The 24,618-nt window shown below is 39.8% G+C and overlaps 2 protein-coding genes across 2 annotated transcripts in view; one reads left to right on the top strand and one right to left on the bottom strand.

Annotated features, from left to right (window-relative positions):
- The window catches only part of LOC113068125 (synapsin-2-like), a 137,037-nt gene that overhangs the window by 93,381 nt on the left and 19,038 nt on the right, over positions 1 to 24,618 (top strand). The window contains exon 7 of the mRNA XM_026240743.1: positions 24,544 to 24,606. Coding sequence (XP_026096528.1) covers positions 24,544 to 24,606 — 63 coding nt within the window. The remainder of the gene's footprint in view (positions 1 to 24,543; positions 24,607 to 24,618) is intronic.
- LOC113068126 (metalloproteinase inhibitor 4-like) lies at positions 17,400 to 23,802 on the bottom strand. The gene is made up of 5 exons (XM_026240744.1): positions 23,611 to 23,802; positions 20,171 to 20,265; positions 19,484 to 19,589; positions 19,070 to 19,191; positions 17,400 to 18,015 (listed from the first exon to the last, which is right to left on the bottom strand). Exons 1-5 carry the CDS (start codon positions 23,723 to 23,725, stop codon positions 17,812 to 17,814), a joined length of 642 nt encoding a protein of 213 aa, XP_026096529.1. The 5' UTR covers positions 23,726 to 23,802; the 3' UTR covers positions 17,400 to 17,811.

Raw genomic sequence — 24,618 nt, 5'->3', positions numbered from 1 at the left:
AGTACAGTTATAAGAGAACAAAGAAAGAGACAGTGTTGAAAGAGACAACGTCAACCGTCAAATTGTGAAATGTTTATCAAGCAACATGTTTCAAAGCATTGCTTAAGAGACTTTCATCACAAATTCTATCAATATGATGTGGCATAAAAAATGTTTTCCAAATATTTGTATTCTTATTTAAAGCATATGAATTATTAATAAAGCCATATTTGTGGACATATGAATATATGTAAAACTCAGAACAAAATATTTTACTTAATATTACATGCAATCTGTCAACAAAAGCTATTTGTTTTTATAAAACTGACATCAAACTAAACACTTAACCAATGACCAGTGGACTGTTGATATCACAATCCAAAGTCCTGATATCTTCAGTGCAGCTTCTTGATATCAAATCAATTCCCAGTTCTAAAGCAAAACACTTACAGTTTTTTTCAATCGCTAACAAGCACTTAACCATAATTCAGATACTTTTTCTAAACTCTTAACACAGACTCACACCTACAAAACACAATTGGCCAAATGGATAATTTTCTTCTCAAAAACACATTTTGTTAAATATATACTAAATTTTCATTTCAAAATAGAACACACCTTTCTCTGCACACACCAACTTTACCAGAACACTGGAAATCTGACTCAAAATTAAATTATTCTGTCAAAGAATAACACTTTTTTTCACCTCACAAGGTACATGCAGTCAATCAAAGTACACCAGGTTTCAAAATACTGGCTATTGTTGACATTACAAAAACTGCATAGACTTTCCAGTCTCAGTTTTACAGGTATTTGCATGCAAAACATGCAATTCACTGTTTTACACTAAATTTCTTGGTTAGGAACTGTATGTCCAAATGTACAGTAATGTTCACATTCAAAAGCATTCCAGTAAAAAGCTATTTTTTTTTCTTTACTGTTTACTGCAGTAGGTACAGTAGAAATACGGTATGATAGAACAGAAAAGGTTTGACAGTATTGCTTACAGTGAACAAAATATCCATGAAACACATAAGAGCATTCTGAACAAAAAACAACAACAGCAAAAAGCCCAAATAAAAGGGGGGGGGGGGTAAAAACAATCTCTCCCTCCATCTCTCACTGCTCCTGCTCCTCTCACTGATCATGCTCATAATCCTCTCACTGCTCCTGCTCCTCTCACTGCTCCTCTCACTGCTCCTGCTCCTCTCACTGCTCCTCTCACTGCTCCTGCTCCTCTCACTGCATCTCTCACTGCTCCTGCTCCTCTCACTGCATCTCTCACTGCTCCTCTCACTGCTCCTGCTCCTCTCACTGCATCTCTCACTGCTCCTGCTCCTCTCACTGCATCTCTCACTGCTCCTCTCACTGCTCCTGCTCCTCTCACTGCATCTCAACATCTTCAACACAAACAGTCCAAGGAGACAAACAAAACAAAAGAGGGAACTGGATGGAATGGACAGGGAACTCGGAGGGCGAGAAGGCAAGGGTAAGTCTCGGGAGATGAGAACATAAGTACACGAAGGGTAAGGACTCCATACAAACAACAGGGAAAGACAGGTATTTATAAGGGGACTAATGACAATAGATTTCCTGCACCTGTGCGATTAACTGGAGTGCAATTACTGTGAAGACAGGACCAGATTAGAGGAATTATAGTGCCTATGGTGAAGTGCCTAAGGAGAAATGAGCTCACTAGTGGACACCCAGGAAAACAGAGACTGACAGCGTGACATTACCCCCTCCTCCACGGAGCAGCTACCAGATGCTCCACCTGAAACCCAGGGAAACCCAACAGATGAAGAAGCTAGGAGGGAGGTGGAGCCGCGGAGGACTAGGGGAGGGACGGAGCGCCAGAAAACATAGTACACAGAGACAGGAGAATGGGAAAATAGAGACAGGAGAACCAGGTAGAATGGGGAAACAGAGACAACACACCCAGGTAGAATGGGGAAATAGAGACAAAACAACCAGGTAGAATGGGGAGACAGAGACAAGACAACCAGGTAAAATGGAAAGACAGAGACAAGAGAAGTGTAACACAAAACAATGAGTTCAGGAGGGTGGTGGACCGGTGGAGGATCAGGGGGAGGGACGGAGGGCCAGGTCCAAAGAAGGAAACAGACAGAAAGACAAAAGAAAACAAAAATACAAAAACATAGGTCCACGTGATGCCCACCAGTGCGGAGCAGACGACCACCACGTCCTTGTGGTCGAAGCCGGAGTCCCCCAGGGCAGGGTAGAAGACCACCACATCCTTGTGGTCGAGGCCGGAGTCCCCCAGGGCAGAGAAGAAGACCACCAGGTTCTTGTGTTCGATGCCGGAGTCCCCCAGGGCGGAGCAGAAGACCACCACATCCGTGTGGCCAGACCAGCGGGAAGACGAAACTCTGGTAATCCAGAAGATTGGTGCTGACCTGACTCTGCTCATGAGGAATATTGGTGACTTGCATTTGTTCATGAAGATCCCCGGTGACTTGACTCAGTCCTTGAAGATCCCCGGTGACTTGACTCAGTCCTTGAAGATCACCAGTGACTTGACTCTGTCCTTGAAGATCACCAGTGACTTGACTTGACTCTGAAAGGTCAATGGTGACTAGTCTTGTCTCTGGAAATTCCCTGGTAGCTAATCCTGACTCTGGAAGGTCAAAGGTGACTAACCATGACTCTGGAAGGTCAATGGTGACTAACCCTGACTCTGGAGGGTCCACGAGCACCTGACTAGACTCTGGAGGTTCAACCAGAACCTGACTCAACTCTGGAAAGTCAATGGGCACCTAACTCGACTCTGGATGGTAAACAGGAACTAGCCCTGACTCTGGAGGGTCAACGGTAACTAACCCTGACTCTGGAAGGTCGACGGTGACAAACCCTGACTCTGGAGGGTCCATGAACACCTGACTCTACTCTGGAGGGTCAACCAGAACCTGACTTAAATCTGGGAAATCTACTGAAACGTGACTCGACTCTGGAAGGTCAACAGGAGCCTGACTTGACTCTGGACAGTCAACTGGAATTTGACTCGACTCTGGAAGGTCAACAGGAACTAGCCCTGACTCTGGAAGGTCGAAGGTGACTAACCCTGACTCTAGAGGGTCCATGAACACCTGACTCGACTCTGGAGGGTCAACCGGAAACTGACTCAACTCTGGAAAGTCAACGGGCACCTGACTCGACTCTGGATGGTCAACAGAAGCCTGACTTGCCTCTGGACAGTCAACTAGAATTTTACTCGACTCTGGAAGGTCAACAGGAACTAGCCCTGACTCTGGAGGGTCAACGGTAACTAACCCTAACTCTAGAAGGTCGACAGTGACTAACCCTGACTCTGGAGGGTCCATGAACACCTGACTCGACTCTGGAGGGCCAACCTGAAACTGACTCAACTCTGGAAAGTCAACGGGCACCTGACTCGACTCTGGAAGTTCAACAGGAATCTGACTCAACTCAGGAAAGCCCTCTGCAGTGGCTCCGGACTGGCGGCCATCTTGTGCAGTGTTGTTGGCTCCGCAGACGTGACGTGAACAGTCTTGGGAATCTCTAGGATTTTTGACAGCCTGGAGAAATAATCCCAAAATTTCACTGCTGCCATCTTGGGCGTAGGCGCTGAGCTGGCGGCCATCTTGCAGAATGCAGACATATCGCTGGATCTCAGGGATGGAGTCCTTCTGTGACGATCGTGCACCAGGAAAACACGAGGAGAGGGAGAGATCCAATTGCTGGTACGTTTATTAGACAAAAAGGGTAATTCAACACAAACAGTCCAAGGAGACAAACAAAACAAAAGAGGGAACTGGATGGAACGGACAGGGAACTCGGAGAGCGGGAAAGGCAAGGGTAAGTCTCGGGAGACGAGAACATAAGTATACGAAGGGTTAGGACTCCATACAAACAACAGGGAAAGACAAGTATATATAAGGGGACTAATGACAATAGATTGCCTGCACCTGTGCGATTATCTGGAGTGCAATTACTGTGAAGAAAACCAGACTAGAGGAATTATAGTGCCAATGGTGAAGTGCCTAAGGAGAAGTGAGCTCACTAGTGGACACCCAGGAAAACAGAGACTGACAGCGTGACATTACCCCCTCCTCCACGGAGCAGCTACCAGATGCTCCACCTGAAACCCAGGGAAACCCAACAGATGAAGAAGCTAGGAGGGAGGTGGAGCCGCGGAGGACTAGGGGAGGGACGGAGCGCCAGAAAACATAGTACACAGAGACAGGAGAATGGGAAAATAGAGACAGGAGAACCAGGTAGAATGGGGAAACAGAGACAACACACCCAGGTAGAATGGGGAAATAGAGACAAAACAACCAGGTAGAATGGGGAGACAGAGACAAGACAACCAGGTAAAATGGAAAGACAGAGACAAGAGAAGTGTAACACAAAACAATGAGTTCAGGAGGGTGGTGGACCGGTGGAGGATCAGGGGGAGGGACGGAGGGCCAGGTCCAAAGAAGGAAACAGACAGAAAGACAAAAGAAAACAAAAATACAAAAACATAGGTCCACGTGATGCCCACCAGTGCGGAGCAGACGACCACCACGTCCTTGTGGTCGAAGCCGGAGTCCCCCAGGGCAGGGTAGAAGACCACCACATCCTTGTGGTCGAGGCCGGAGTCCCCCAGGGCAGAGAAGAAGACCACCAGGTTCTTGTGTTCGATGCCGGAGTCCCCCAGGGCGGAGCAGAAGACCACCACATCCGTGTGGCCAGACCAGCGGGAAGACGAAACTCTGGTAATCCAGAAGATTGGTGCTGACCTGACTCTGCTCATGAGGAATATTGGTGACTTGCATTTGTTCATGAAGATCCCCGGTGACTTGACTCAGTCCTTGAAGATCCCCGGTGACTTGACTCAGTCCTTGAAGATCACCAGTGACTTGACTCTGTCCTTGAAGATCACCAGTGACTTGACTTGACTCTGAAAGGTCAATGGTGACTAGTCTTGTCTCTGGAAATTCCCTGGTAGCTAATCCTGACTCTGGAAGGTCAAAGGTGACTAACCATGACTCTGGAAGGTCAATGGTGACTAACCCTGACTCTGGAGGGTCCACGAGCACCTGACTAGACTCTGGAGGTTCAACCAGAACCTGACTCAACTCTGGAAAGTCAATGGGCACCTAACTCGACTCTGGATGGTAAACAGGAACTAGCCCTGACTCTGGAGGGTCAACGGTAACTAACCCTGACTCTGGAAGGTCGACGGTGACAAACCCTGACTCTGGAGGGTCCATGAACACCTGACTCTACTCTGGAGGGTCAACCAGAACCTGACTTAAATCTGGGAAATCTACTGAAACGTGACTCGACTCTGGAAGGTCAACAGGAGCCTGACTTGACTCTGGACAGTCAACTGGAATTTGACTCGACTCTGGAAGGTCAACAGGAACTAGCCCTGACTCTGGAAGGTCGAAGGTGACTAACCCTGACTCTAGAGGGTCCATGAACACCTGACTCGACTCTGGAGGGTCAACCGGAAACTGACTCAACTCTGGAAAGTCAACGGGCACCTGACTCGACTCTGGATGGTCAACAGAAGCCTGACTTGCCTCTGGACAGTCAACTAGAATTTTACTCGACTCTGGAAGGTCAACAGGAACTAGCCCTGACTCTGGAGGGTCAACGGTAACTAACCCTAACTCTAGAAGGTCGACAGTGACTAACCCTGACTCTGGAGGGTCCATGAACACCTGACTCGACTCTGGAGGGCCAACCTGAAACTGACTCAACTCTGGAAAGTCAACGGGCACCTGACTCGACTCTGGAAGTTCAACAGGAATCTGACTCAACTCAGGAAAGCCCTCTGCAGTGGCTCCGGACTGGCGGCCATCTTGTGCAGTGTTGTTGGCTCCGCAGACGTGACGTGAACAGTCTTGGGAATCTCTAGGATTTTTGACAGCCTGGAGAAATAATCCCAAAATTTCACTGCTGCCATCTTGGGCGTAGGCGCTGAGCTGGCGGCCATCTTGCAGAATGCAGACATATCGCTGGATCTCAGGGATGGAGTCCTTCTGTGACGATCGTGCACCAGGAAAACACGAGGAGAGGGAGAGATCCAATTGCTGGTACGTTTATTAGACAAAAAGGGTAATTCAACACAAACAGTCCAAGGAGACAAACAAAACAAAAGAGGGAACTGGATGGAACGGACAGGGAACTCGGAGAGCGGGAAAGGCAAGGGTAAGTCTCGGGAGACGAGAACATAAGTATACGAAGGGTTAGGACTCCATACAAACAACAGGGAAAGACAAGTATATATAAGGGGACTAATGACAATAGATTGCCTGCACCTGTGCGATTATCTGGAGTGCAATTACTGTGAAGAAAACCAGACTAGAGGAATTATAGTGCCAATGGTGAAGTGCCTAAGGAGAAGTGAGCTCACTAGTGGACACCCAGGAAAACAGAGACAGTGTGACATTAGGATGCAGTTCAATAGAAGATTCATCTGAAAAATCAACCTTCTGCCACTTTTCCACAGTCCATCCTTCCTGCAACCTATGGACCTTGGCAAATGCAACATGATTTTTAAGTTGTTTTCTGTTTAATGCTGGTTTCTGAGCACTAAATCAGCCATTGAGACCACTGTGTGAGAGAATTCGACAAACTGTTAGATACAGAGGTTTCTGGTGACCAGTTCTTATGTAGCTCTGCTGTAGTTGGGGGTTGGCCCTGGACTGTCGAACAAGCAAACGATCCTCTTGAACAGTTGTCTAACAGGCTATGCCTGACCTTGGCCTGTCATGAGCTTCACCAGTTTCTTCAAATCTTTTCCTTATCTTCTCAACTTGATATTTAGATACATTAAAGATGTCTGCCACCTCAGCAGGAGACTTGGTTGGTCTTCAGGCTCTTGATGATCAGCACTTTGGTCTGTGGTTGAATCTTTGGCATGCTGTCAAAGGTCAGGATGCATTTCAAATGAAGGTTGTGTGTGCTGGGGTTCTTCTTCTACACACCTGGGAATGTGTTAATTACAGTATTTGTCACAGGTCTAATCTGTGATTGGTTGAATCCTTTAAAGATGTGACAAGACTTTGTCTAACCAAAGTCTGACCTTTCTGTCCTAATTAAATAATTAAAAATCAAGGCATGATAAGATTTTATAATGGTAAAATTAGATAATCTGACAAAATAACATAATCTAGAGGCCTTTGCCTTTCATATAACCCACTTCTGATTTCAAATGATCAACTATTAGTCAAGTTATTATTAAGTTGGTTTGAGAAAGCCAACTTACTGAAATCCTACTTAAATTATTATTATTCTTTTTCTTCTTTTTCTTTTTATTCTTCTGACCCAAAATGTTCAACTCTAACTCCTCTAGACCTTTAACTCTACAAACTCCAAACTCGGGTCAGACTTTCATACTGTTCTGACTTGGTGTGCTATATCTTTTCAGACTGATTTGACTTTCAGTTTTCTTAAAAATTAATATTAAAAATCTTTTTTTTTTTCAAAAAACATAGACTTACATTGCAGAGTGCTCAAATTGAGTCAAGACTACGGTGGCCCATTAGTGCACAAGCCAAACATTCAAATCTAAACTCCCTGAAACCCCTAGACTCAATTAAACTACCATTCTATGTCAGTCTATCTATCTATCTATCTATCTATCTATCTATCTATCTATCTATCTATCTATCTATCTATCTATCTATCTATCCTAGCAACATGCTACTAATGTTAGAAACATGCTAATCAAATGCTAATAATGCTAGAAACATGTTAACAACATGCTGTGGAATGCTAGTCATGCTAATCATGCTAGAAACATGCTAATCACATGGTAATCATGCTAGCAACATGCTTATCATGCTAGAAACATGCTAGCAACATGCTAGTCGAATGTTAATCATGCTAGAAATATACTAGCAACATGCTTCCAAGATGCTAATCATGCTAGAAACATGCTATCAAACATGCTAGTCACATGTTAGTCATGCTAAAAACATGCTAGCAAAATGCTAATCATGCTAGGAACATGCTAGTAACATGCTAATCATGCTAGCAAAATACTAGCAACATGTTAGTCAAATGCTAATCATGCTTGAAATATACTAGCAACATGTTAACAAGATGTTAATCATGCTAGAAAAATGTTAACAACATGCTAGTCGCATATTAATAATGCTAGAAACATGCTAGCAATATGATAATCATGCTAGAAACATGCTAGTCACATGCTTATAATGCTAGAAACATGCTATCAAAATGCTAATCATGCTAGTAACATGCTAGTCGCTTGCTAATCATGCTAGAAACATGCTAGTGAAATGCTAACAACATGCTTATCATGCTAGGAACATGCTAGCAACATGTTAGTTGCATGTTAGTCATGTTAGAAACATGCTAGCAACATGCTAATCTTGTTAGAAACATGCTAGTTACATGTTAATCATGCTAGAAACATGCTAGAAACATACTAATCAAGCTAGCAACATACTAATTGCATGCTAATCATGTTAGAAACATGCTAGCAAAATGCTAATCATGTTAGCAAAATTCTAGCAGCATGCTAATCATGCTAAAAACATATTAGCGAAATGCTAACAACATGTTAATCATGCTATAAGCATGGTAACAACACAGTCCACCATGAAAATTACTGTAAGGGTTTAAACAAAAATCGCATATTTGTTGAGAAAATTCAATAGCATGTAAAAAAAAAAAAAAAAAAAAAAAGAAGCCTATGAACATTTGTATTTTTAGAGTGTTTATTTTTGTACTTCATGTGTATATACACAATACAAGTGTATTTACTGTACATGTAACTGACAAGAGTAACAAGATTTCACTTTACATTTCATATTTGTGTATTACCACAAATACACAAACAACAAATAACATTCATGGGAAAAAAAAACTCTGACTCTTCTATTTCCACCTCTTCCTCGATTATTTCTTCCTCTACCACCTATATATATATATATATATATATATATATATATATATATATATATATATATATATATATATATATATATATATACTTCCAAAGTTGATTGGTTACGTAAATGGTTAAATGGTTGATTCATATTAGAGGTAATTTGCAATTAGATGGCGAATGCAATTAGAGGTCATGTGCCAATTTAGCAGACATTACAAATAATGTCAATGTCAGATATATTTTAGAATATACATTCATGTATACTAATTATGATAACTGAATAGATCGTTTTGAATGTGATGGCTTACACAATAAAAAATGTCTGAGAAGTTCTGAAGTGTTTGACAGTGTAACTGAGAATTGAGTCTGATATATGATATTGATTGAAAGAGACTGAATAGAATTCTCAGTTACACTTTAACTAGTGGTCTGACCCCAAAAAAATGATAGAAAAACCCTCTACAATGCCTTTGTGATATAGATAGGAAAAAGAAATATGGGCACAATTTTCAGAATTTGTAACTCTTGTGTTGTCCTCTGTCTATACAGTATAAGCTTTCCAACTGAAGATTCATGAGCTGAACCTTTGAGCTATTTCAGAGAACCTGTTTATCATTGGTTTATCATCTACATTCTCTATTAGTCAAGATTCACTTGCACAATTCATGCCAAAATGACAAAAAGTCTAATACAGTTTTTCTCAATTGCTTTGGCACATTTTTCGAAACAGTCTTAACATTCTCTAAACTGTGAGTGCAAATGTTACAACTGTTTGCAGGAACTTCAAAATTTTATAGCATGTCTGCAAAATGTAGTTACTCACCCAAAACATTTAATTCATGCTTCTAAACCTAGTTATTGTGTCAATAATTTGGCCAAAGCCACCAAAATCTAAAGTGTTTTTGTCATTGTGTGACCCACACTGGTCAAAATATTTAGTTGTTTTTTCACCACAACAGTCAACCATGAAAATTAAGGGTTTAAACAAAAATCTCATATGTTGAGAAAATTCAATAGCATGTAGAGAAAAAAATGTCTATGAACATTTGTATTTTTACAGTGTTTATTTTTGTACTTCATGTGTATATACACAATACAAGTGTATTTACTGTACATGTAAAGTAACTGACAAGAGTAACAAGATTTCACTTTACATTTCATATTTGTGTATTACCACAAATACACAAACAACAAATAACATTCATGGGAAAAAAAACTCTGACTCTTCTATTTCCACCTCTTCCTCGATTATTTCTTCCTCTACTACCACCGCGTATTCTTACACGAGCATGTTGCTGCAGTGCAGGGTTGTGAACGTCCTCCATTCTCAAAAACTTCTACAGCAGTGATTGTGCTGTGGGCAATGAATCTACATATATATATATATATATATATAATCCCAAAGTTGATTGGTTACGTAAATGGTTAAATGGTTGATTCATATTAGAGGTAATTTGCATTTGGATTGCGAATGCAATTAGAGGTCATGTACCAATTTAGCAGACATTACAAATAATGTCAATGTCAGATATATTTTAGAATATACATTCATGTATACTAATTATCATAATTGAATAGATCGTTTTGAATGTGATGGCTTACACAATAAAAAATGTCTGAGAAGTTCTGAAGTGTTTGACAGTGTAAGTGAGAATCGAGTCATCAGTTTTGATCAACAAGCCATATGCAATTATTTGTTGTCCAAACTGCAGATGGTTGTATGTACTCTTTGCACACATGTGCCAAAGCATTTGCAATTTGCTCAAATCAATAAGAAATTCCAATCTGATGTGAAAAAGAAGCAAATTGTTCAGAGATCTGAACTTAATGTTTTGGGAAATAAAAAAATCATTTGAGAACTGAGCCAAAGCAATTGAGAAAAACTGTAATAATGTGTAAAAATAAAAATAAAAAGTGTGCTTGACACTTTATGACAACTAGATTAACCATTTTGCATTTAATGACTTATACGTTGAACTAAAGACTAGGGGCCCTATCTTGCACCCAGCGCAATTGACTTTGTACACCGACGCATGTGTCATTCCTATTTTGCACCCACGCAAAGCGCGCTTTTCCCTCCACAGAAGCACGTCGCTAAACTAGTGAATGAACTTGCGCTCCCTGGGCGGTTCAGCGCAAAAAAGGAGGCGTGTTCCGGCGCAAACAATCCCTGGTGCTATTTTGCTGTACCATTAAACAATTGCGCCACTGACCAGAAAAAACCTAGTCTAAAGTCAGTGGCGCGTTGCGCGTTGTTCATTATGCTATTTTAAGGGCGCATGCTTGACCATAATGTATAGCGTGCACAACGCGCATACACTTTGCTCATGTAATCTACACAGATACAACAGTTATTTTTGGAAATCATAAATTGTTACACTTAAAAAAAAATATTAACACATGAGATGACGGAAATCATTGTGGTGTGCCACGAAGATGTGAAAAAATAGGCATAAATCTAGCTTACAAATTATTCAGGCTAATTGTAGTAATTAAGGATCAGACCTGTTTGAGGTCATATATGTATTTAAGGACATCTGACAAATTGGTTTGTCCGTCAAGAACCAGGAAAAAAAAAAATCGATGAAACAATTGTGGCTATTTCCTCCCACGCCTGTTTAACCGACGCTATTTTGGGTGGGTTTCTCCCATCCCCATACAACACAACTTCTCTGTCTTTCACTGCTCCTACAAGAACATCAGTCTCCTCGGCTGTGAACCGCTCCTGGCGTGCGCCTGGTAAATACGCCATAATAATAGCAATCCATAATGGAACTTGCGCACCTGCTTTTAAAGGGAATGTTGGATGACGCTCTGATTGGTTTATTTCACGTTACGCCCAAACCACACCTATGAATAATGAAGCTACTTCAGACCAACCCATTTTAGATTTGCGCCGGGCGCAAGAGCCATTTATCCCGCCGGGAAAATAGCAACAGCGCCGAGACCCGCCCACAAACTTACTTGCGCTTCGCGCTTTGACACTTGCGTTTCAGATCGTCAAAATAGGGCCCTAGATGTTTTGAGGGGTAAGACTATTGCAAATAAATCTATATAATACGTTTTGAGCAACATGACATTAGCAACTGACAATGTAGAAAACTGCAGATAAATGTACATAATCAATTGCATGAATGTACAAAAGCAATCGCAACTTGTTAAAAAGAATGAGAAACTGGTTTTATGATGTGTATAAATGACTAGATGATGTGGAGGTTGTACAAGTAGTTTTGAGAATTTCATTTCTGATTTGAGAAATGCACCAAAGTGACTGAGAAAAACTGTACTAGTGGTCTGACCACAAAAAAAAAAAAAAAAAAAAAACATTTACAGTGTCATTGTAATATAGAAAAGGAAAAAGAAATATGGACACAAAGATGAAAATAAGTCCATTTTCAGAATGTGTAACTCTTGTGTTGTCCTCTGTCTATTCAGTATAAGCTTTACAACTGAAGATTCATGAGATGAACCTTTGAGCTATTTGAGATAAATTATTTATCATTGTTTGATCTACATTCTCTTCAGTTTATGACAACTAGATTAACCATTTTGCATTTGATGACTTATACGAGTAACTAAAGACTAGATGTTTTGAGGGGTAAGACAATTGCACAGAAAAGCTATATAATACATTTTGAGCATCATGACATTAGCAACTGATAATGTAGGAAATTGCAGATAAATGTGCATAATCAATTGCATGAATGTACAAAAGCAATCGCAACTTGTTCAAAAGAATGAGAAACTGGTTTTATGATGTGTATAAATGACTAGATGATGTGGAGGTTGTACAAGTAGTTTTGACAATTTCATTTCTGATTTGAGAAATGCACTAAAGTGACTGAGAAAAACTGTAATCTTTTAGCAGATGATTGTATCCAAAGTGACTTACAAATGAGAACAATAGAAGTAATCAGACCAACAAGAGAACAACAACAGTATACAAGTGCCATGACAAGTCTCAGTTAGTCTAGAACAGAACACATAACCAGGGTAAAAAAAAGAAAAAAAGAAAAAAAGAATATGATAGAAAAGAAAAGAAAAGAAAAGGTAAGTGCTAGTATTAGTTGGTTAAGTGCTGGTGAAAAGATGAGTCTTTATAATCAGAATAAGAATAGATGTTTCTTGAAAGTGAGTAAAGACTCGGCTGTAAGAATTGAGATTGGGAGGTCATTCCACCAGCTGGGCACAGTCCAGGAAAAGGTCTGTGAGAGGGATTTTGAACCTCTTTGGGATGGCACCACAAGGCGTCATTCACTTGCAGAGCGCAAACTTCTGGAGGGCACATAAGATTTAACTAGTGAGTTTAGGTAAGTTGGTGCCGTGCCAGTGGTCGTCTTGTAGGCAAGCATCAGTGCTTTGAATTTGATGCGAGCGGCTACTGGTAGCCAGTGTAACCTGATGAGGAGAGGAGTAACATGAGCTTTTTTTGGCTCATTGAAGACAACCCTCGCCGCTGCATTCTGGATCAGTTGCAGAGGCTTGACAGTACATGCAGGAAGAGCCAGGAGAGCATTACAATAGTCCAGTCTGGAGAGAACAAGAGCTTGGACAAGAAGTTGGGGTGGCTTGCTCTGACAGGAAGGGTTTAATCTTCATAATGTGGTATAAGGCAAATCTGCAGGACCGGGTCGTTGTAGCAATGTGTTCTGTGAAGCTTAACTGATGATCCATCACAACTCCTAGGTTTCTGGCTGTCCTCGAAGGAGTTATGGTTGACGAACCCATCTGTATGGAATGAATGAATGAATGAATGTTGTGATGAAGCAATGGGTTAGCTGGAACCACCAGAAGTTGTACTATCTTAGTAAGGTTAAGCTGAAGGTGATGGTCATTCATCCAGCTTGAAATGTCACTCAGACAGGCTGAAATGCGAGCAGCTACCGTCGGGTCATCAGGCTGGAATGAGAAGTAGAGTTGGGTGTCATCAGCGTAACAGTGACAAGAAAATGCTTCTGGATGACAGATCCTGATGACGTCATGTAGATGGAGAAGAGAAGAGAAGTGGTCCAAGTACTGAGCCTTGAGGAACCCCAGTAGCAAGTTGTTGTGAATTAGAAACTTCACCCTTCCAAGACACACTGAAGGATATATCGGAGAGGTAGGACTTAAATCACTGTGTGCGGTTCCAGAGATTCCCATCTTTCTGAGGGTGGACAGGAGAATCTGGTGATTAACAGTGTCAAAAGCAGCAGACAGGTCCAGTAAGATGAGTACCGAGGATTTTGAAGCTGCTCTTGCTAGTCGCAGGGCTTCAGTAACCGAGAGCAGAGCAGTCTCAGTTGAGTGGTCACTTCTGAAGCCAGATTGGTTGCTGTCCAGGAGGTTGTTCTGTCCAAGGAACATAGAGAGCTGGTTGAACACAGCCCGCTCAAGTGTCTTTGCAATGAATGGAAAAAGGGATACCGGTCTGTAGTTTTCTAGAAGTGCTGATATAGCAGTGGGCTTCAGCAGTGGGCTTACCCGAGCCTGCTTAAATGCTGAGGGAAATGTTTCAGAGTGAAAAGAGGAGTAGATAATGTGAGTAAGTGAAGGTATGTGAAGTGAAGATATACTATTTTTTGTTCCTACAACTTGGATAGTCGACAAGATTTTTGTCAGGGAGTGTAGTTATGTAGCTTATATATCTGTTTATAATACACATTTTAAAAGGTATTTAATACCTGCTGTTGCCATATCAAGACCCATTTTGAATATTTGTTCAATATTTGTGTTTTTGTTAACTTTTGTTTTGTTAACTTTTGTTCTCTTTCTGCTCCCAATCACTGTGAGCAGTTATGAAGTATTGATCTTTTAAATACTTTCCAGCATTTCAAAAAAAATATATGTATGCAAATTACAAGAATCTACCTTACGGTGTTCGGGAGTGCTCAAAAAGGGATTAAACACTGAATTTTGAAGCGACTTCTTCTTGTAAACTCAGAGATGTGGATTCGGACAGCGACTAAATTACCACACAACCTCAGTGTTTGTCAAAAAACAGTAGTTAATTTGACCAGGGATTTTTACGGGGATGGTGAGGGAAAACACAGACATCCTGGATGTAATTTACCTGGAAGTATTTACTTGACCTCTCAGTGTCAACTGTCTGTCAATTCTAAGAAAGTTAATTCTGTGAGCAGTGGCTCAGTGGTTCATGTAGGTTGTCTACAAACCGGAAGGTTGGTGGTTTGATCCCCGGCTCCACCTGACCAAGTGTCGAGGTGTCCTTGAGCAAGACTCCTAACCCCAGCTGCTCCCGACGAGCTGGATGTGCCTTGAATGGCTGACACCGCAGTCGGTTTGTGAATGAGTGAGTGGATGGGTGAATGTGAGGCAAAATTGTAAAGCGCTTTGGATGGCCATGTGGTCTGTTGAAAGCGCTATATAAATGCAGTCCATTTACCATAATTTCATGGTTAAGGAAAATAACTTTCTTACTATACAGTACTACTGAGAGCATGTAGCTAAAATCTGCATGATTAGGGATTTCAGTTATGAGCAAACAATGAACAACCTCAACTGTGATACAAATAAGATTTTATTAACTACATAAACACTTAAACTAGTCTAACATATACACGCATACAGTTGGCATATGAAAGGGTTAAAGCTTAATCAGTAAAAATAAAAGTAATAAAGACATGGAGCTGTGGTACAATTTGATATTCAGCACATCTACAGACTAAAGGAAACATCAGTTTCTTAGTTCAAACACACCTTTGTAAAATGTGCATAAGATACTTAATGTATCAATTAATGAGACTAAGTTTGATACCTGCAAGTCTCACCTTTTTGATAGTCCTGATGCCCTTTGGGGCTCCAGTTGGTCTCTGCTGAAGTGAATAGATGAGACCAGTTCGAATCAGAGGAACTTGATGAATGAATAGTCAAGGCCGAAGCCTGGCACAAGCTTAGCGTGATTTTGGAGGCACTTAGCTCAACATCCTCTCCTGGAATTCCTGAATCTAGAAGAACCGCCCAGATCTGGTGATCAGTAATCTATATAGGGGGATGATGTCACACCCTCAGGATTTGTGGGCCAATGAGGAATGGTACCTTTTGGATGGAAGTTTTACAACTCTTTGTTCCTAGTATGGTGTCTTGCATCTGAAATTAGATTGGGGGGTTCAAGAGAAGAATCTTTAAGATTCTTATAAAACTAATGTGTTGCATATAACTCTCATTTAGATCATGAAAATACGAACTCATAGATACCAAACACCATAGATGAGGTTATATTAACTAGTGATCCATCATAAGCATGTTTAAAACATTTACAATAGACAAAACACAATATACAAGAACAGTAACAATATACACAATGACCTAAAGTATATGTGAATTAATTAAAAGAAAGGATTTTCTATTAATTAATTAGAGAAGAGTCCCTTTTATATGCATTATTTGTCTGTTTTTGAGAGACTTAAGTTAAGAGTGGCTTAACCAAATTTTGGGGCGTTGTAAACCTAGTGTTATCAGATATTGTGCCTTTGGTTGCTAGTGAATCAGAGGCGTGTTCTGTCCATTATAAGGTGTTAATTTAATTTTAGTTAATTTTGGAGGAAGGGTCCATAGACCCTTTGGTTAGATGAGGAGCGTTAGATATTATTTGTTAAATGTTACAAATAGTTGTGTGTCTGATTGATCCAAATGCTACAGTGCAGCATGTAGGTATAGTCCAGTATTGAACTGTGTTGAAGTTAGTGCAGTGCTGAGTGTGGCATACCGTGTTGTGGGAGTATGCTGTAGGGTGCTGTAGGGTGTATTAGTTCTGATTGTTAGTTCTGACTATCCCTCAGTCGGCTAGTGTGAGATCGGATTCAGCGGTGAGTAAGAGGAGTCTCCTGACACCATTTAGTCAGGGTGCTCACCTCCTCTCTGTAGGCCATCTCATCAATAGCCGCTTTTCCACTGTCGGGCCAGTGCGAGCCAGGGCTTAAAGCGGGGATGGTGAGCGAAAACACAGACATCATGGATGTAATTTATCTGGAAGTATTTACTTGACCTCTCAGTGTCAACTGTCTGTCAATTCTAAGAACGTTAATTTCCTGGTTAAAGAAAATAACTTTCTGTGATACAAGAATTTGATTCATCGCGCTGTTGAGAATGTCTTGAGTCTTAACAAGGAACAAATTCTGAGTTGAAAGAACTTACTCCCGGACACGTTTTTGGAACCACATACCTCAAGGTTTGGGTAAGCAAGGTTTGGGGTTAATCAACCATAAGTTCAGGATATACTGTAGCTGATGATAATTTGACAGTGCTTTCTAGAATGCACCCCTGGTTATAGTGATTCTCTTGTGTTTCTTGTGGATTACTTGTTAAAAGACCATTGTGGATTATATTCGTTGACGTGAACTCATTTATAAGCATGAATGTGACAATAAATGTGGAAAAGACCCATTGCACACTCTTTCTTATTTGTGTCTGTATAGAAGATATGTGCCAATTTTTTTTTTAAGAATGCCATTTTACGCCATAAAACCTATATATGTATGTAATGTTTATGTAGTGTTTATGTACATTGTAAAAAAATAATTCATTGTTCTTTTTTTCTTCTCTTTATTCCTTTTTTAAATAGAAAATGAAATGATTTGGACCTAATGTAAAGGCAAAGTTAAATGACCACATTGATAATTTGACAATACACACACATTTTTCAAAGGAGCACAACAGACTCATGACAACATCTTTGAGTTGGACCATTAATTGTACATGTTACTTTGAAGAGTATGTCCTTGATGTTTGTTTGAGGAATGCTAAGTGGTTTCTAAGGTGTTTTGGGTGGTTGCTAGGTTGTTGTTTAAATTAGGTGCTCACTAGACAGTTAGGGTTAGGGTATGTGTTGGATCGATAAGCAATGGTGGTTAAGGTGCTCTATGTGGCTACAAGAAAGTACAGCAGGTTAACGGGTTTGCATGGGAATGGTCTGATCTTCTTGGAAACCACTCCTGCTCTCAGTCTTCAGACATGTCAATGGTGTCATTTTCAGAAGGTTTGACAGTTTCTTCGTACCAGCCACAGGAGCCATTGCTGTGTCTGATGCAGGCAGACTGGTTAACCGATATTCCTTCTTCATATGGCCATAAGGATGTCCAGTCAGTCAGTATACACAGATTTTTGGTGCTGGGTTGACAAGGCTTTTCAATGCAGGTAAAAATCTGTAGAGATCACAATGTCAGAGAATATAATATAATATAATATAATATAATATAATATAATATAATATAATATAATATAATATAATATAATATAATATAATACAAAACAGGGATTCATTCTCACTATTAACTAGTTGTTTGTTAGCATGCCTATTATTAACATATTGGCTGTTTATTAGTACTCATAAAGCAAACTTTACAAATGTATTAATACCCACTATTAATAAGCAGCAAATTAAGAGTTTATTGAGGCAAAAGTCATAGTTAATAGTGAGAATTGATCCCCAAACTAAAAGTATGATACATTTTTGTTCATTTAAACATTTATAAATAAGAGTATTGTTTTTATTATTATTATTATTATTATTACAGACAATAAAAATGTTTTCTCACTTGGAGTAGTGATTTCCTAAGTTTTATAGAACCTGTTTAATTGGCTTTTGTCCTCTCATTGTGTTATATATATATGTATATATATATAGGGAATTCAGTGGAACCACATGATATAATTCAGTAATCGTAATGTTTGGATAATTGTCAACCAGGATGAAATAAATATATGTGTGAGGAGTCACTATCACCAGCTGGAGTGCCCATGATCTCCACCAGAGGGCACTCTATCCCTGAGGTTTACCGTTCACCCAGGATTTCATTTACCATGATCCTTGATCTGAACTCATCTGCATTCCTTATCAATTGCAGTCACCACTCTCTCATTACCTGGTTTTATCTCTCATTCAGGGTTAAATATCATATGTTTTCCGTTACACTGCAATTCCTAGCCCTGTTCTATTCCTATCTCTGTGTTTGCCTGTGGATCACTCTTGGACTTTTTTTATCTGGACTCATTCATGGACTGTTTATTGATCGTTTGCTCCCTGCCCTGGCCACATGCCTGTTTCTGGATTATGTTTTGTCTCATCCTTACTGTTGTGTTTGCTGCTGCTGTTTTGAACCCTGCCTGTCTGACCATGCACTTTCAATAAAACCTGAGAGTGGATCCTTAACCTTGCTGTATCACACATCACCATTACAATATAACATAGTTTATTACCGTGCAGGTACAGCCCTTCAGATATCTGTATTTGAGGTTCTCTTTTTGCATTAAGGAGAGTTTGTCCCAGGGCTCTATATAGTCACACATTGAAATGAAGAATCCCTCAGGCAGGATGCTTCCTGTGAGATAACAAACATACAGTATCATGAATTTGAATATTGTTATATTTTCACTGAGCTCCACCTATACAGTGTTAGCCAGTGAATCACCCTTTCACGATGTTTAGATTTTGTCACCTCGAACCTTCACAGATTGCATTATGTATTGGTAAATTAATATAGCCTAACTGGTCATTCTTTCTGAAGAAATATGACATAGGTATATGGTGTATAAAGGTGTACACCTTTGGATTTAAAGCTGTTCTGTCCAAGAAAACTTTGGTATTTGTGAAAACTTCCTAAATGCTTTTACCTGAAAGTAGATACTCTCCAAAGGCCAGTCTGACTCCACAGATTGAAGACATCTCATTCGTATAGACACGCTGAATTTCATTTATTTTGTCAAAACCCTTGAAGACCTGCAAAAACAAGATTTTATCAACGACACCATATTACATTTTTACTTGAACCTCTGTTTATTATAAACGGTATTGATGTATATTATAATTAATCTTTACTCTAAACCTAACCATTATGGGTCTGCTGATCCATTTTCAAAAAGGAAAAAACCAATAACATTCAATTTAATTTAAAATAAATGCTTCTGTGAGCTGATATAGGATGGGCAGAGAGAGAAGAATGAAATTGGCAGATTTGAACTTGGGTAACTAAAACTTTTTTTTTAACTCTAGTCTTCATGACACTTACAGTTTCGTTTGTTTGTTTGGTTGGTTGGTTTTTGACCAGACTATTGATGTGCTATTAGCCCAGCTGGGCGGCAGAGTTGATTTTTTAATATTCTTATCTTTGAACATTTAAGTGTCTTTTTTTATATCTAACACTACCTTTATCAGCATATTCTCTACCAGCTTATCGACAAGAACCCCAAAGAGACTGTAACTCTGCCTCCATTTCAATGATAGTCTATTTGGATGAAAGGCCAAAAAGCAGACATTTCTCCAGAAGAACATTTATGTGATCATCAAGTACTTTAGCTCACCTCTATCACTTCGATTTCATATACAATTGTTCCCATGCCAGGTAGATTTTCATTGTTGTGTATGATCTTCTCTCCAGTTACCTTGGCTCGCATCACTAATCAGAAACGAGTCAGATGTTATTACTAGTGAGTGACACTGAAAGCAAAGGAATCATTTCAGTGAAATCAGTTTCTTCTGATAGAAACATGCACAGGCTTTATCATGTATATCCTTAATGCCTAACCTGATTTTACCAAGTGAGACATGTTCCTGGGACAACATCGTTGTTGACCCTGGAACAACATTGTGATTAACCAATCAGATTTGAACAACCAGTTTATAGATTTTGTGAAGTTTACGCTTAAAATCAGTGTTTGGTGCTTGTACATCAGTGTCATTCATCTATCATATCCTCTGATTTTAGGGATTACTCATGGTTAAGGTTAGGTTTAGGTGTAGGGATATGGTTAAGAATATATTTTTGGAGTAAAATGTTGTTCCAGGGTCAACAAAATATGTTGACCTAGGAACACATCGGACTTGGCAAAATCAGGACGTGCATGCTTAATGGTCTTAGTCTAAGGTCAATAATCATGTCAGAACATTAACATTTGACATCAATTTCCAGTTTAAAAAAATCAACTTACTGTCGTACAGAAATTATTTCAGGATTTTGAGTTTTATGGATCGAAACTGACTCAATTTTAGGTCGGGTCCATCTCGATACTACGTTCTATTTAACCATGGGTGAAGAGGATAAAAAAAAGCTGTTCACTAAGCCCGCCATAGACTCTAATGTTTTGTTCTCAGAGATTCTTATTTTGAAGTTTATTTCTATCTCTTATTCATGGTCTCTGTTTCATGTGTTTAAGTCCTATATTTACTTACACTGTATTTTGATAGCCCTCTTTAGACATTCTGACTTTGTTACTACACGTAGTCAATGGACTATCTGTTAATAACGTGTTAGCAGTTAAGCAGACAGTCTAATACTCTACTGCAGGAGACCTCAACTCTGGACTGCAAAGTTTAGCTCCAAACCTAATCAAACACACCCAAACAAGCTAGTCAACTTCTTCAGAATTGCTACAAAGCAAACCACTGGAAGGCAAGTCTGTAACCTTCAGTCAACACAAACTGCCGCGCATCGAAGGAGACCAGAGGCCATTTTTTTTAATGGAAAGAAGAGGCTTCACTTCGCTGAATAAACAGCTTTTAAGAGTAAACAGCCTTTCTGCTAATCTTCAACAGGTTTTACACTAAACCGTATATTTGGATTTATCTACTTTTATAGTCCACTCCAAAAAAAATTAAGAGGAAATCACATTTGAGTGTTGCACAACCCTTGAATGAAATGTATTGACCTCAAGGCTATAATGTGATTATCAAGGCACACATGATCCAAGTTAATCGTTATGCTTTCTCCAATAGTAAGTAATACAGACCCTCTAATCTCCCATTAGTAATACAATCTCTGCCACAAAGTGTTGGTGTGTTTAATCCAGTTTGGGAGTAATCTCTGCAGGAAAGTGGATCTGGAGGTCCAGGGTTGAGGAACCCAGCTCTAATGACTGCTAGTTGACCTGAAGCTTCAAAAGAAACCAAAGAGGACCATCAAGAATCATTGCCATAGTTACTAATTTTGTTCACCTGTGTCTCCCTCAGTTTCTTATTTTAACCTTCAGTTATTCTTCATACTCTTTATCAGCGGTTCTCAATTCCAGTGGTCGCACCCCCAGCTCTGCATATTTTGCACGTCTCTCTCTGTTAACACACCTGATTCAGATAATTAGCTCGTTAGAAGTGAGCTCCGTGCATGAACTGTGTTCCCATTGACATGATCCCTACACAGTGTTCATTGCTCCCTACTCCCTGAGCAGGGGAAATCTGTTGAAGTTTACCTCACTTCAGAACATTCATTCACAGATTTGCACTGTGCGACATCTTCACACATGGACAAGTTTGACATTTACCTCGAATACAACAAACATCTGTAGCGATAAGAGAACCATACAGAATGGACTGGAATTGAGAACCGCTGGATATATTATTGTTCAAGGGCGTATGTATTTTTCTTGCATTCTTGTTTAAAAATACACGCGTAGACATAAATTAATTTGTTTTCGATACACATGAGTGCAAGTAGGGAAAATTAGTTTAGATCTTTTTTACTTGCTTACACTTGACATTTAAGTATAATTAATTCAAAAGTAATTTCTGAAAGTGGTCATCTCAGACAACTTTATTTGTCTTTGACCCGTTAACATCTTCTGCTGCTTTAGGAGATGAGTTTGCCAAGATGAAAGAATTTGGCATTAAGACCTAAAACATTATTTGGCTAGAAATGAATGGGAGGGTACACTCATGCCATAGTTGTTTTCTAGATGATGGATTATGTGGATTTACTAGATTCACTCAATGAATACTGCAGGAATCTGCATGTCTTTATAACCTCATGCCAGTCATTCCATGCCTTATTGTTCCAGAACAAAGACTGGAATGCCAAAGCAGCTCTGACGCACTGAAGCAGGGATTCAAAACAACTCTTTCGTTCTCGAAATGACACACTTTTAGAAGAATATTTTTAACGAGAGCACTGTAAAAGTCTTGTTTTTCACAAACATTTTTAAAACTAGATAAATGGACCTGAGAATCAAAAGACTTGTTTTCAGAGAACACACTTTGAATATCAATGATTTGTTTTTGTCTTTTGACTAGACACCTACTTCTCTGGTAAACTTTACTTAGTTTCAAGATATTTCGACTGGGTATTTTGTCCTGTAGAACAAGATCTAGTGTTTAAGCTGTAAGTGACTGACTCTGTAATAAGTCAATGTAAAGATGTGTTTTCACAATGCTGAAGGAACTTGGAGGTTTATAATCCAAGAAGAACGCATTCAGTTCTTGCCAATTCAGTAGTCAATGACCTCAATCATGAAGTTCAAATAACATAATTACAATTTTTTAAGCCATAACGGGAGCTAATTAAAAAGTAAAGTCCTCTCCAAGGTGACTAAGAGACTAGATCACTGAACTGTGATTTATTACAGCAGCTTGAATATCAGATTATTTATAATTACAGAGAATCGAGAACTGTTCTAAAAAAGGTTAATATGCCAGATCTTTGTAAAATAAGGAAACTGCTCTTTCAACAACAACTAAATATGGCCTTGATCCTGATCATTATATGCGCATTAATTACACATTTAAAATGTTTGACACATCGCAGAGTCACAACACTGTCCTGAACCTAAACCTGTTGAGATCCTCTCTGATCACAGGCCGTTCCTTGTTAGTACTCACTGTTGACAGACAAGATTATGGAATAGATTATGCAAAAGATTATGGAAAATTACATTGTAATGGTGTAATGGTCTTGATATATTTGTCACAAAATCCTGCCGACCTGGCACTTTACTTTGGCAAAGTTCCGAAAATAAAAGTGTTTTGTTAGACGTACCTATCTCAGACGTGCAGAAGAGCTCCTGGGGGTGTCCTGGAGAACAGCTGCAGGCCTGGACCTCCTTCAGTCCCACAGACAAGAAGAACAGCAGCGCTAGAGTCACAGCAGACATGCTCACGCTAGAGAAGTGATCAGCTTTATCAGAGATACTTCGTCTGTCCGTCTGTAGTGATCTCCTGCTCTCTGCAAGCGCTGCGGGAGTCTTATAGCTTTCATGTCTGGCTGAGGAAAGGACCGCCCTCTAACTAAACAAACCCCACCCTCTACAAACACATGTTTTTATACTGTTCAAACTGTATTTTTGATCACCTTACACCTAAACCTACCCCTCACAGGAAACTTGGTGCATTTCTAGATTGCAGTGTCCTCATGAATCACCTTCATGTTGTAATGCCTTTGTCACACATATTGTCATTATACAAATTTGTGTCCTCATAAAGCATATAAACAAGTGCACACACACACACACACTGTGGAGTTTCAGAAGTGGAGTTGATCAGATCTGACTCTGTTCTCATACTCTTTACCCCATCAGTTCATGGAAATGAATCTGTTTAAATGCTGTGCTGCACTCAGAAGAATATCATATAGCTGAAGTCAAATTGGTTGTCATGTAGCATGCAGTGTTAACAATCCGACGCTTGTGGATAGGACATAAAACTCGTCTTGTTCACACATGCTTGATTTTTAGACTGCATATGATGAGCCGGATTTGATAATTGTCAGCAACACACCTGTTTCTGAAGCATGATAAATGACTGACAGATGCTGAAACTAAAGTTTTTATTGGCCTGTATCTGGGATTAAATGATGTTGTCTTACGTGCAATGACTAGTTCCTGAATCTTTTCATAAAGTCAGTAACCCATGCAACCATGGATCATGCATATTAAAGAAAGTCAACAGTGAAAACTCTGAATCTGTGTTTCAGATCTCAATGCCAACGTTCCCTGCGGTGGTGAAGATCGGACATGCTCACTCGGGAATGGGGAAGGTATGGTAAAAT

Source organism: Carassius auratus, linkage group LG36F (assembly GCF_003368295.1).
Source record: "Carassius auratus strain Wakin linkage group LG36F, ASM336829v1, whole genome shotgun sequence".
NCBI classification, from domain to species: Eukaryota; Metazoa; Chordata; class Actinopteri; order Cypriniformes; family Cyprinidae; genus Carassius; species Carassius auratus.
Note: the sequence above shows the minus strand (reverse complement) of the source record. Positions and strands in the feature narration are given on the sequence as shown.